At 46.6% G+C, this 14224-nt stretch overlaps 1 protein-coding gene across 2 annotated transcripts in view; it reads left to right on the top strand.

Annotated features, from left to right (window-relative positions):
• Nucleotides 1-7048: 7048 nt before the first annotated feature.
• DCUN1D1 (defective in cullin neddylation 1 domain containing 1) overlaps nt 7049-14224 on the top strand; it is a 36124-nt gene continuing 28948 nt past the window's right edge. The window contains exon 1 of one of the 2 annotated variants that reach the window (XM_056121981.1): nt 7049-7153. In XM_056121981.1, the coding sequence (XP_055977956.1) occupies nt 7151-7153 (3 nt within the window). In that variant the 5' untranslated portion in view covers nt 7049-7150. Of the gene's footprint in view, nt 7154-10206; nt 10313-14224 lie in introns of those variants that run through there. The other variant, XM_056121979.1, reaches the window with a different exon arrangement.

Genomic DNA, 14224 nt, shown 5'->3' with positions numbered 1-14224 from the left:
GCCAGGAGTGACCCCTAAGCAGAGAGATAGGAGAAAGCCCTGAGCATCTTGGGTATGGCAAAAAAAAATCGAGAAAAGTAGAACACTTCAATATTTTATGTTGAATACATATTAAAACTTTTATTTTTGGATATCTGAAGATAAATAAAATTTAAAACAAATTTGAAACTAAAACAGGTGAAATCTGTTTCATCAAGAGATGGATGAAGGTTGGACCACACCTGGTGGTTGTTCAGAGGATATTTCAGCTTTAGACTAGAGGGTCATTCTAGCTGGTGCTGGGATACCATGCAGTGCCATATCAAAACCAGGCTTCCCAAAGGCACCAGCTGGCACCAGCTCTTTGTTGATATTTGTTTTTTAGGAAGAGGGGTGGGGGGATGGGGACTATACTTGGCAATACCTGGCTTTGCACTCAGAAATTACTCCTGGTGGTAATTATATGGGATGCTGGAGACTGAATCCGCCTTGGCCGTGTGCCAGGCTAATGCCCTCCCTGCTGTAGTCTCTCCAGTTCCAGTACCCGGCTCTTTGAGCTCTCTCCAATCCAAGTCTGTTTCTATTTTACTCTAGATGTTACTACTACAAAGTTTTCAATTTCATCTGAGCTTCAAATTTGTGACTTGCATTATACTTGTCAAACTGTACTATTCAGATGCTTTGTACGCTTATGATTGAACGAATGAGCCTGGTAATATTTCCTGATCTTTGAGGAGCTCTCTCAACAGTCTCCTGGAAGGAATCAAGCAAACTAAGTTTGATAGAAACTTATAGTTCCGCCCTCTATTCTCAACTTTTCATTGAGAATACTGAGATCTCCCAAATTTACTTGTTTTATGCAGAATAAAGGCAAGAACTGAGGTGTTGATTCAGTACCAGAATTTCCTGCTTTCATCAGTGAGGCTATCAAAACACTTCAGTTAAGAGAAACACTTCAGTTTCAAGGATATCCTCTATCTTTCTAAACAGAGAAATGTTTCAGTCTTAGGGATATTGATGCATTGACTCTTCGCCATTGATCAGAGTCATCCACGACAGACATAATGCTGAGCAACAATCTCATGTGAGAGAAACCGAACTCACCTGAGCAGAGAGGTCCAGGATGCACCGTGGGACAGTGGGCCATTGTGACGTCATCAGTGATGTCTCCCATGGGTTCCCATCTCTGCCTCTCCCGTCTCAGTTGCCACAAGAAGTCCACTCCTCTACCATGAATGTGGAGCGGCTAAAATCAACAGACCCACATGTACCTTGAGGTGACAGACTGGCTCTGGTGAATATGTCCCTTTTCCTGCTTAGAGGTGACCCACTGGAATACTGACTTTGTAATGAGAGGACACTGGTATCCAGTTCTCTAAGGACCGTTCTTGAGGCCGACCCTTTTGATCTAACCAAGGATTCCTCTTCAAGTGGGTCAGAATGTGGGGAAAAGTGTCCCGGGCAGTTAGGGGTGTCTTCAACTTCTCTGGTAACGTTTGATGGCGCTCAGAAAAAGGAAGCGCCATCAAAGCTTCTTGTCTTCCCTTCGACTGGCGAGACTGGAGGTGAATTTGGGTCTATGGGTATGGCTCTCATGTTAGATTTCTGGCAACTACACTAGGGCTCATTGCGGATCCTGAGGCCTGATCCTATCTGATCTACCTTGGGCAAAGGGACCATTTTTGGACTGATAAGATCTAAATACTATCATTCACTCAGACTAAAATAGGGTGCATGGGTCCGTATAATTTTCTTTTACCTCTTTATAAACAGGCAAGCTTGAATTCAATAAGCACATTTATGTAAATGTTGAGCAAAATTGAGTCCACCCAAGTGAAGTGTGGGAGGGTGTTGGCTACATATCCCAGACTAGTGCCTTTGAACTGTAACACTATATACATCGTTACCCTGCAGGCTTAATTTTAGCGAGATGAACTACCAGAGATGGTAGCAATCTGTCTTTTCAGATTACTTTTGCTCTTTCTCTTTGCTGAAAGAGTTTAAAGGCATGGAATTCCTGGTTCTACATGTTTCTTTAAACAACTGCAGTGATTTTTACCAGATTATATTTCTTAGATTTTATCTCTCTTAAAGTGATTTTTTTTTTTTTTTTGCTTTTTGGGTCACACCCAGCAATGCTCAGGGATTATTCCTGGCTGCACTCAGAAATTCCTCCTGGCGGTGCTTGGGTGATCATATGGGGTGCTGGGGATCGAACCCAGGTTGACTGTGTGCAAGGCCAGCGCCCTACCCACTGTGCTACTCCTCAGACCCCTTAAAGTGAATTTTTATTTGAGACAATTATTTTCAAATAGTTGCATGTTTTACCTTGACAATTACACTTTATTAATTTGTCAATGTAGCTATCGGTACAAAGTAAATGTGCTTGTGTCCTCACATAGAATGCATTCAGCCAGGTAATTATATATTCTTGTTACTATTTTACTGATATTGCAACTCTAGAAAATCTTTACAAATTTTTTTTTTTTGTTATTGGGTCACATTCAGCGGCAATCAGGGTTTCCTCCTGGCTCTGCACTCAGGTATCACTTCTGGTGGTCTGGGGGTTGGAGACTGGGGGTGAGGGGGACCATGTGGGATGCTGGGGATGGAACCCAGGTCAGCTGCCTGCCAGGCAAGCTCCCTACCAGCTATACTATCACTCTGGCCCACGAATTGTTTTTAAGAAAACTTTAAGCTTTACCTTGAATATTTAAAGCTTCACGGCAAAATAATTGAAGAAGACACATTATTATATATATTTAATAATCAAGTATTATAATTTAGGCCTTATATTCAGGACTTTTTTCCACTTCAGAAATAATCAAGGCAATTGAACAACTATGTTTCTCTCACTCAACAATGATGGTTGAGTGATATATGCACCATTTCACACTCAGTTCTGTAGCTCTAAAGTGTCAGCATGAGCACAGTTGCTACTACATTGACCATCTGACCATATGGTATAAAATGTATCTGCCAAAGAGGACAGACAATCCATTCCAATTACAAACAATAGAGGCACAGTCTGAAGACAGATCAGCAAACTTCAATTAGATATCTTCTCCAAATTCATCCAACTCTTACCATGCTATTACCATGCTACTCATATGCTTGTGACCTTGACATTGAAAATTCAAACATGTATGCAGCTTTAGCCTGGAGCAGAACATAGCCTGTAGGTATGGTCATGTAGGCAAGTGATTGTCAGATGATGTCACAAGTATATTAGAATGATAGAATAGAAATCACAGAAGTGGAGGTAATGAAGCATGAATAACTACTTGAGGCCAGGGATGGGCCCAGGAGACAATCCTGAGGATGGTCTTTGAATGAGATTTCTGTAGAACACAAGGACCAGACTTGCTGAGTTTACCCTCAGCTCAACTATTTGCCATTCAAGAAAACTTTTGCATGACCCGTGGTTCTCCTCCTTTCTCTATCGAATGGGCATCATTAGTCATAGTACATAAGGTTGAAGTGAGAATTATGTGAGTTCGTGCAGGTCCTGGGTTTAGAACAAGGAGTGGTTCGTGGAAAGCTTTGTGAGTGTTAGCTGGCAGGTGAGGATAACAGGGAAAGCAAGCAAGCAAGACATATGGCTAGTGTGACTTGTTAAAACTGGTACATGAGCTACATTTGCATGGAGATTGCTAGGAAATGCCACACCAAAGTGGTTCATGTTTATGAAAGTCCCCAGAGAATTAGGAAGAACAAACCCAAATTCCTATTACAGTAAGACAACTCTAGAGCAATAAGGAAATAAAAGGCCAGAAAATCTTTTAGGAGGCTAATGGGAAAGAGATGTGAAAAAGGTTTGGTCCATGTAGAAAAGTTTTTGAGGTAAAATGATGAGACTTTTTGATCAACTAGATGAAAGGACAATGAGTCATGGATGATACCTTAGACTCCTAGTTTGGGTAGGAATAGTGGGTTTGGGAGGAGGTTGTTTTGAACTTGTCAAGATTGATAGGCATGTGAAGTGATAGAAAATAATGCTTAGGTCCATATTCAGGGGCTGACAGTCATGATTTAGGACTTACAATATAGAGATCAATTGATTTTGGTGAATGTGAGTGAGAGCATGACAAAGGCTGAATACAGGGAATGACTTGAGGGATCATTCTGAAAGTCCAACATTGAAAAGCCCCAAAGAGTTGAATCAGCAGAGGACAATGGTCACAGAAAGGAGGAATTATAGAAGTGAAATCATGGAAAATGGTAAAGATATTCAAGGAGAAAATGTTCAAAATCCAGAGAGAGATCAAGGAAACTAACAACTGTTCCCTAGAGTTGGCAATCAGGAAAAAACTTAAAGAAAATCTCAGTGTTCTAGTCTAGGGTCCTAGAATCAGTATATGTGACCCATGCTCATGTCCGACTAGAGGCATTTTGCATACATTATTCAAATTGTTTTTAAAGTATAAGTAGAGGTAGAGAATTAATTACAGATTCATTAAAAATTATGGGTCATGGGGCTGGAGCGATAGCACAGCGGGTATGGCGTTTGCCTTGCATGCGGCCGACCCGGGTTCGATTTTCAGCATCCCATATGGCGCCCTGAGCACTGCTAGGAGTAATTCCTGAGTGCAAAGCCAGGAGTAACCCCTGAGCATCGCTGGGTGTGACCCAAAAAGAAAAGAAACAAACAAACTATGGATCATGGTTACGGCTCAAGTGGGTAGAGCAGATACCAAGGGTGTCTAAGGGCACAAATTTGAACCCCACCACTATAGGTTCCCCCTACCCAAGCTCCACAATTTATAACACTAATGGCCCCCAGCCTATTTCATACCACCTATTTAATGCTGACCTTGAGCATCAAAAGGAGTAGCCCAGCACCAGTACTGCTGGGAATTGTAGCTCTGAATTTTTTTTTTTGAGGGAGGTGCCCCTAAGCCATGTTTAGAAGGTCTAGGGGCTCTCTAGTGATTCTTGTCTAGTGCAGATTCTTTTTTTTTTTTTGAGCCACACTTGACACTCTCAGAGCTTCCTACTGGTGGAGCTTGGGAACCACATGGAATGCCAGGGATTGAAACTGCATTGGCCATGTGCAAGACAAACACACAACCCACTGAACTATCTCTCTGGCCCCTTGGAGTAAGTTCTTGAGAGAACCAGGCAGCAGGTTTCAGTGCTAGAGCCCATATGCAATGCTGTGTACAGTGCAGTGCCAGGGAGACCTGGGCCATGCTAGAGGTGCTGGGGTCCTCCTGGGCTGCACCTTGCGATGCTCAGAGACTATGGGGTGCTGGGTATCAGTCCGGATTGAGTGCACACTAGGGAATGCATCCAAACCACATTACCTCCTGTTTTATGATCCCCATTTGTCCCTGTCTCCCTTTTTTTTTTTTATAAAACACAGGCAAAAAAACCCCAACTCCCTAATGTAGCCTCAATGGAATTTCTCTACTACATCTTATTGAAATATTGTGATTTACAACATCGTTAATACTAGTTTCATGCATCTATCTGTCTATACCACCATAGCCCATTCACCACCAGAGCGGTGGAAGGGTTTCCTTCCATCAAAGTCCCAGGAGCCTCTCCTATTTATACCCTCCCACCAAAATCAAAACCAAACCCACCTCAGTGCTATGGACCAGCACTCCAGGTCTGCCACTGCCACCTTTGGTGGCCATGTTTTTAAAAAGGTTATTAAAGTAGGGGAAACAAATAATGATTCAAAGGGGAGGAGCAGCCACAGGGAAGAACTAACCCCTCCCCCTTTCATTAAGATCCTAAGTATTAACATTTTTTTTTTTGGCAGGTGAATTCCAGGAGCATCCTTGCCTGAGTACTGAGTTTCAGGACTGGGGCTGACCCGTCCCCTAGAGTTTGGCAAAGAAGTTCTGTAGCTAATTTTTTGGGGGGGATGTCCACACCGGGGGGTGCACAGGGGTTACTAAGGGGTTCCTCCTGGCTTTGCAGTCCGGAATTAGTCCTGGCGGTGCTCGGGGGATCCTATGGAATGCTGGGAATCGAACCGGGTTGGCCGGGTGTAAGGCAAACCCGCTGTGCTATGGCTCCAGCCCCCAAGTTGTGTAGCTTTGATAAAACTTCAAAGGTGATCAAGTGATCTGGAAGCTTCCCTCGGTGCTGGGTGCTGGGAGCTGGAGCGGGTAGAGAAAGGTGTTGGTGATTAAGAGATGACTCCGGTTGGTTTTGTCCTGAAACACGTGTCAGCTCTTGGCTTGATCTAACGTGGCTTTTTTTTCGGTGAGGTTTGCTTGTTTTTTTCCGTTTTCTTATTTCCTTCCTTCTCTTGGCTCCCGGGGCACCAAGAGGGGCTTTGTCCTTTCTGTGTGTGTGTGTGTGTGTGTGTGTGTGTGTGTGTGTGTGTGTGGCGGGGGGCATCTTAGTCTACCTGGTCCCAGCTCAGATTCCTGGTACCGCTCTGCTGCTTCCCCAGGCTCAGTCCCAAGACTAGGTCAAGCTGTCCACTAGGTGCAGACTCGCCTCGGAGAAGTGACTCACTGTCACTTCTCCAAAGTACTCTTGGAAGGTTGAGCTTGGAGGGTGGGGGTGGGGGTGTGGGGGGGCGCTCTTTAGCTCCAGCAGTAGGTGCTGAGGCTGCGATTTGGGACACCTGCACCCCACGTGGTCCGTCCCTTGGGCTCAAGGGGTCAACCCGCGGGGGGAGGGGGGCACACTGCGTTCTGGGGAGCGCGTGGTCACAGTTTAAAAAAAAATAAAAAGAAAGAAATCGGACGTGTACGGGGCGAGACTAAGATCTCCGGCAGGTCCAGCCGGGGTGAGCCGACCCCGTCCGTCCAGACAAGACAGACACAAGGGGGTCTGGAAAAGACCCTCCTGGGGGGCGGCGGGGGCGTCTTTGGCGCCCCTCGGGCCCGTGCGTCCCAGCGGCGGCGGGGCTGGGGGGGACCCCGGGCAGGCGCGCAACGGCCGCCGCGCCCGGGGTAGGGGTGAGCGTGGGGGGGAAGACCCGCGCCCGCCGCCCGGCCCGGCCCGGCCGCGTCCCTCCGCCTCCCCGCGCGCGCGGCCCGGGGCGGCCTCCGCGGGCCGCGCCGGGGCCGCCTCGCACTGCGCATGAGCGGGAGCCCGGCGAGCCCGTGAGAGGAGCCGCCGCCGCCACCGCCGCCGCCGCCGCCGCCGTCCATTCGCTGCGGAGCCGGAGGAGGAGGAGGGGAGCGGCCTGGAGGACACCAACATGGTGAGGCACCCCCGGTCCGGCCCGGCTCGGCTCGGCTCGGCCCGGCCCGGCCCGGCTGGCCCCCGCGCCCGGCGCCCGGCCCGAGGCCTCCCGCCCGCCTGCCCGCCCGCCGCCTCGCCCCGGCCTCCCGCGCCCCTGCCCGCCCGCCCGGCCCGGCGCCGCCGCTACGCGAGAGCCGAGGAGGCGGAGCGGCGCGGGGCCTAGTCGGGAGCTCCGGGGAGCCGGCGGCGCGGGCGAGGGGTCGGGACGGGACGGGAGGGGACGGGAAGGGGCAGCGGCCCCGGCCCCGGCCGGCTCTATTGTGTCGCGCCGGGGACCGGGCTCCGGGGTTCCGGGCGAGGAGCCTCCCGCCCGGCCCGGCCCGGCCCGCGGGCAGGAAGGACTCGGCGGCCCCGCGCCCTGCTCGGCGCCCGGGCCGGGCTCCCCGCCGCCGCTTCCCCGCCGCCCGCGCCCGCCCGCGGGAAGCGCCGAGTCGGGCCACGCTCCGTGGACGCCCCCCTGCGAGCCGGCGGGGACGCGGCGCTGCGGGGACGCGGGGACGCGGGGGTGGGGGGGGAAGGGGAGCGAGTGCGGAAGTGCGGCGGGTCCCCTCGCCCGACCGAGAGCCGCGAGGAGCACCCCGGCCACGCCTCGGGAGCACCTCTGCTTTGGGCTCGGGAGGAGCCACCGCTCTAGGGTGCTGGCTGGAGAGCGCTTGGGATCGGAGGGAGAAAAGTTTGCCAAGTTCTCTCTCTCTCTCTCTCTCTCTCTCTCTCTCTCTCTCTCTCTCGTGTGTGTATGTGTATGCATGCATGCATGCATGCATGCGTGCATGCGGAGCAGGTCGCTGTTGGGGGGCGGTCGGGGAACCGTCACGACCCCCAAAGAGCCGGCAGCCCAGTTCCCTGCTCACACTTGGGGCGATCCCGGACCCGACTCCGGGCTCTTGCGTGTTTTTTTTTGTTTCAGACCCGCTCGTGGGCCGTACCCAGCGTGGCGTGTGGCTCGAGGGCCGCCGCGCGGTTGCTGTGTGAGAGAGTGGGGCCAGTCCGCATGCTGGCGGGCGCGTGCCGCGGAGGCCACGCGGGCTGCGTGTCTGGGTGTCCCGTGTCTTTTGTCCTTGGTGACGCTGAGCCGAAGCCTCCTCCTGGACAGTCGCTTGGTGTCCCCCGTTGGCCTCGCTCAAGACTGACCCGCCCCCGGGGACTTGCCTCGGTTCTTCCCGCCTTGTAGGAAGACCCTGCCTGCAAGGACCGGATCTGAATCGGGCTGAGACCGTATTCAGAGATCCACCAGGTGTCCAAGGAAGTGTCTGACAGCCACAGACAGATTCCTGAAGTTGCCAGACCCTTTGGCAAGCGTGTCGAGTTGATCGCTTGAAGCCATGAAGGGGGATTCTCGGCCAACCATGCTCTGGAGAGCCCCAAAATTCATTCCCTTGGCAGCCGCAGGGTCCGAGCATCCTCCAGGTCCCAAGGCCTGGGGAAGGTGCCATACCTGGCCAGGAGTCCTGAATGTGTGCAGTCCACAGGAGACTTCGTTTGAGTTGGCACTTGCATCGCTTCTCTCCTTTTATTGATAGAAAATCAGTTTGGGGGATTTAGCCATAACTCATGTACAGAGACCTGTAATGACATGAGACCGCTAACCGTGCTCTTTGGCGGAACTTCGATCATGTCACTAGAATCTCCTTCATGTGCTGTTCTTGTGAGTTTAGAAATCACAGTTAACTCTAACCAGAGTTAGGCCATCAGGATTTTAAACATTTTTTTAGGTTGATTGTTTCTTCATCCAGTTTAGGGCCTAATGTAAGTTGTGCGATGTGTGTGTGTGTGTGTGTGTGTGTTGTGTGTTTAGCCCATTTCTAGGGCATTTAGTTGTCAGTTCTAAGGCTCACTTCCCTAACAGACTATCTGAAATATTTTCTGTAAGGAAAAAAGTTGTCTAGTTAACCCACCTGATGTATACACAGGAAAATAGATACATCTTTAAAACAGCATTCTTTTCACTCTTGAAAACTCAAATGTGTTCAGAATTTTCAGGTTATTTTATTGTAAGATGAAAGGATTGAACTTCATGATTTATAAAGTTTAGCATGAGGATTTTGTGACTCAGGATTTTTTTATTAGATGTGGGAGAAGTATGTAGACACTGTAATCTAGTAGATTTTTATAGACTCACGGCACCATAGCATTTTTAGAACTTAAAGGATTGCAAAAATTGTCTAATTGTCTGCTCTTCCATTTTTTTCACAAGAGGAAATCTAGAATTGAGGTTTTGAGGCTCAAATTTGCAAAATTGTTAGTTGCAGAAAGTTACTCCTGGGTTAGTGTTTCATCCAGTGTTTTCCTTGTACATATATATCTTTTAAGTCACATCAAATTGGCTAAAAAATTAGCTGAAAATTCAACTCGAAACTATATTTGGGGAAAATCCAAGTGTTAGTAAGGTAACAAAATTTAGATTAATGGATCAGTGTATTAATTACAATGTTTTTAATGGCCTTAAAAGATATGGGGATTTTGAATTTATAGATTCTATGCGGTTTTTTTTTGGGGGGGGGCGGGGTTGGTGTTTGGAGCTACACCTGGTGGTGGTCAGGGCTTACTCCTGACTCTGTGCTCAGGAATTACTCCTGGTACAGCTCTGAGGATCATAATGTGGTGCCAGGGATTAAACGTAGGCCAGCGTGTTAGGCAAGTGTCCTATTTGCTGTTCTCTGTGCAGCCCTGAATTTAAAGATTTTTTTCACTAATGTCAACTTTATAAATTCAGTGAATGTAGGCTGTTCAAGGTTGTCTCTTGAGAACTTGTAAATATTCTTTTGCATATCGACAACGCAATTAAAGCACTTAATTCATATATATACACATATATTCATACATAACTCCAATCCTGTTTCGTGGCAGGCATTGTTCTAGGCACTGGGGAGATGGATACATATGTTCCTGTATGTATTCACTGAAAAGATAAACTATCTGGAGAGGGTTACATTTCATTCGGAAGTGACAGACCTGTGTTTTTCTCTTTTTCCTTAGAAGGCAGTAAGAGCTATGGGAAAAGAGCATTGTTAAGGAGGGAAGTTGGGAGTGCTGTGGAACAGTGGAGGGGGGCGTGCAAGTCCTGCCTGCACTGCTGATGGGGTGAATACTCAGGAAACACCGCCACGCACAGAAAATGGTGAGAAGTGGTCCGACCAGTGTGGCTGGGGTGGAGGGGGTGGTGGTGGAGACACGTGAGGTCTGAGCGGCCAGGAGTGAGTGCTGTGTGGACACCAGGCTTTACTTGGAAAGAACTGGCAGGTCTCTGAAGGGTTCTGATTCGTAGGAAAAAACCTCGTCGCTGCTCCCCCGTAGTGTTCTTATAATTATTTTAAAAGCAGTTGAACTCTTCTCCCCCACCTGTGTTGGGGATAGGGTATACAGGGCTACTCATGGCACCCTGCTTCTGGGGTCCCTGCAGACAGTGCTAGGGCCGTGTGCCCGGACTTGAACGGAGGATTCTGCATGCAGAAGTTGTGCTGCAGCCCTTTGGGCCATCTCTCAGGCCCTCACAGTTTTAGCAAGTAGTATAGTACTGTAGTCTTCCTTCCCACAGAGCTTCCTTGTACAGAGCCTTTTATTCTGTTGAAGATGACTGCCCAGTATCCTATAAAAAACTAGTTGACCATCGTATTTACTTTTCCACTCTAGTTAATGAGAACAATGCAACAGAACCTCTTTTATAGATTGCTTTTGAATATGTTGTACTTGATCATTTAATGTAGAAAGCTGGACCTTTCGGAAGGAAAGATGTTAACCATTGACCATTAGTCAATTTACAACCCTTATTTAGTCTCTCCTTGGTCAGGTCTTAGTGTCTCTTTCATCTGTTTATTTTAAGTGTGTTTATTTTAAACGGAGGCTAAACAATTTTAAATAGACCAAGGTAAAAAACTAACATGTGGCAGAGTAGAAATGAAAAGTTCCTCTGATTCCGTATTATGCAACTCATACTTAAAAAACCTGCAAGCACCCTTTCAGTATAGGTGGAAATTTATTAGTTTCACTCTGGTTTCTTATCACATTAGACCACATTGAAGAGTGACCTAGTTGTTTCTATGTCAGCATAAGTGATCTGCTGTAAACATTGAGGTAATTGAAAAATTAAAACCCTTTTGGTATATGTAGTAAGAAAATTACAATATTGGATCCTGAGTGATGGTACCACAGGTAGGGCGCTTGCCTTGCATGTGGTGGATCCAGGTTAACTCCCTAGCACCCACATAATGTCTCTGGAGCCTGGCTAGGATCGATCCCTGAGCATAGTGCCAGGAGTAAACCCCGAGCACTGCTGGGTGTGGCCCAAAAACCAAAAAAAAAAAAAAAAGAGTTTTAATGTAAAATTGGACTCCGGTGGTAACGTCCTTCCCACTTACCCTCATAAAAAAAAATAATTTCAGACACGTGAGATCCTTTACTTAGGTTACTGATTGATGATGATCTTATAGGTTGGGGCCAACATAATGAATATCTGTGAGAAAGCTCCCTTTCAGTTTTAATGTATTCACGTTGTGATGGGCCACAGCGATAGCACAGCGTGTAGGGCGTTTGCCTCACACGCGGCCAACCCGGGTTTGATTTCTCTGCCCCTCTTGGAGAGCCCAGCAACCTACCGAGAGTATTCCACCCGCCCAGGCAGAACCTGGCAAGCTCCCCATGACGTATTTGATATGCCCAAAACAGTAACAACAAGTCTCACAATGGAGATGTTACTGGGGTCCGCTCGAGCAAATTGATGAGCAACGGGAGAATGGTGCTACAGTGCTCAGGTTGTGATAGTATTAACCATTGCATTCGAAGAAGAGACATGGTTTCAAATAGGGTTTAGGACTCCATGCTTTGTGGACACAAGCTCTTGAGCAGTTTACAACACCACCCCCCCCACCATCTACCCCTGCCCCAAGAAAAAGCAAAAACAGGAGGAAACGCATCTTTCAATACTTAGAAGTGTGCAGTTTATAGAATTAACACCCAATCACTGTAAACGACTAGGCTGCTTGTCTGCACTGTCAGGTTTTGAGAGATCTTTGTTTTTCTTTGGGCCCCAGCATTGCCCCGGGGCTGTTGCTCTGGTGACCCACTATGATGCTGGGTATTTGAACTGGGGGAGGGAGGTCAGGTACAAAGCAAGCAACTTAGTCCTTCTATTACATTTTCAGCCCTAAGATACTTTATTTGTTTGCTTGTTTTGGCTTTGGGGCCACACTCAGCAATGTGCAGCACTTGCTTCTGACTCTGTACTCAGGGATCACTCCTGGCGTGCTCAGGGACCATAAATAAGGGTTGCTGGGATCGAACCTGGTCACTGTGCAAGGCACACGTCCTACCCACTGTACTATTGCCCTGACCCCTGAGATCTTTACTTGTAAACAGTTCTTTTTCTAAAGAATTTTGTAGCGTTACACCTTTGCGTCCCTTAACCTGAACACCATGTTCTATAGCAGATCAGTTGCTTAAGCACATGACCCATCCCTTTGTAGGGGATCTTTCTTTCAGTAAACATTTAGAGTGCGTATTTATTATTCATAGGATTCTAATATTTCTGGATTTTGGATTTGAGTGAGATACCAGATCTGGGAAATAAGAGATTTCATTTTTTCAAGGAATCATTCGCTTTATGAAACTAATACTGCATGACTGTAACTATGAAACTTTGAAAAAAAAATCTTCATGGAATTTCTTTAAAATTTTTTTCTTTCCTCAGTAATTTTTCATACCTTGAGATTTACTTAGAAAATAAGTCTAATGAAGAGGAAAAGCAAATTTAAATGAGCTGTCTTGATTGTGTTAGAAGATCAAAACCGGTAGTTTGGGAGAACTATTGAAATATGGTAGCTCACATATTTTAAGGCCCATACTGTGTATATTAACAAAGTTGATCAGCTGTTAGAAAAAGCAACTTTCAGTAGTTAAAGCAATCTTCTCCAAACCAGTCAAGCGTTCCATTTACAGTGGTAGGAACCTCTTAAATAAAAATTCTGTGTGGGGAAGAGAAAATATTTTAAATTTCCCTTAGAGTGTTTGTTTGAAACCGGTGAGGAAAATTCTTAAAAATGTACCAGAGTTGGGGGCCAGGGAGATTACGCAAAGGGCTGGAACACATGCTTTACATGTGAGTGCCCGGATGACTGTCCCGGGCATTGCAAGGTCTCCTGAGCACCAAGCATGACAATAGCCCTCCCAGGACTCTTGAGTAAGGCCCCCCCCCCCCCCCCACACACACACCCAGATTGGATCTTACAACTAAACGTCCAGGAACTTTTTTTTCTTTTAAAGGTGAATTGCTATTGTATAGAAATATCAGTACAATAACTAGTCTGTTATTCCTCGATGGACTTAGCAATATATTACTATCTCTTAAAATGTTTTACCTGCCAAAGTGCAGTAAGTTTTCAAATGAACAATACCAAGGACAAGCCTAAGTATAAGTAATTATTCTAAACTGCGGATTATAATTTAACAGAATACTGAAAACTTTTCTGGTTTTGTATGTATATGAAATTGTACACATTTGCTTGTTCTTTTAGCAATATTGTACATGTGTTTGTGTTTTTCTCTGGGTTTCAAGCCTTTTCACTGGAAAAGATAATACCAGCTTTTACTGCTTCCCTAATTTTCATCTCCCTACATTTTAAAAACTCGATTTTTAATCCATCTTTTCAATAATAAACTATTATAAAAATATAGTAAACAAGACTGTAAACTCATTTTTCTTCTTGTAGAATTACTTAAAAATAACCCATCATTTTCTCCCTTGTAAAACCCTGAAAGGGAAATGCCTATCTTTTTGAGTTAGTTTATGAGGGAAAACCTAATGGACAGTTTTTAGTCAGAATACAAATTGTTTACATTTGGAAAGGGGAAAAGTCAAAATTTCCATTAGAAATAGGTGCAATGTTTTTATTGCTCACCTTTCCATTTTTTTTTCCTCTAGCACACACAAAAAATGTGGTTATACTTTCATCTGTTCTGTTTTCCTTTTATTGGCTATGTTGAATCAGTGGAAAGTGGCCTTGAAGCCAGTCACCAGAATTTCTCATTTCTAGCCCCA

The sequence above is a fragment of the Sorex fumeus genome, unplaced genomic scaffold (genome assembly GCF_029834395.1).
Source record: "Sorex fumeus unplaced genomic scaffold, SorFum_2.1 ptg000044l, whole genome shotgun sequence".
Taxonomy (NCBI): domain Eukaryota; kingdom Metazoa; phylum Chordata; class Mammalia; order Eulipotyphla; family Soricidae; genus Sorex; species Sorex fumeus.
Note: the sequence above shows the minus strand (reverse complement) of the source record. Positions and strands in the feature narration are given on the sequence as shown.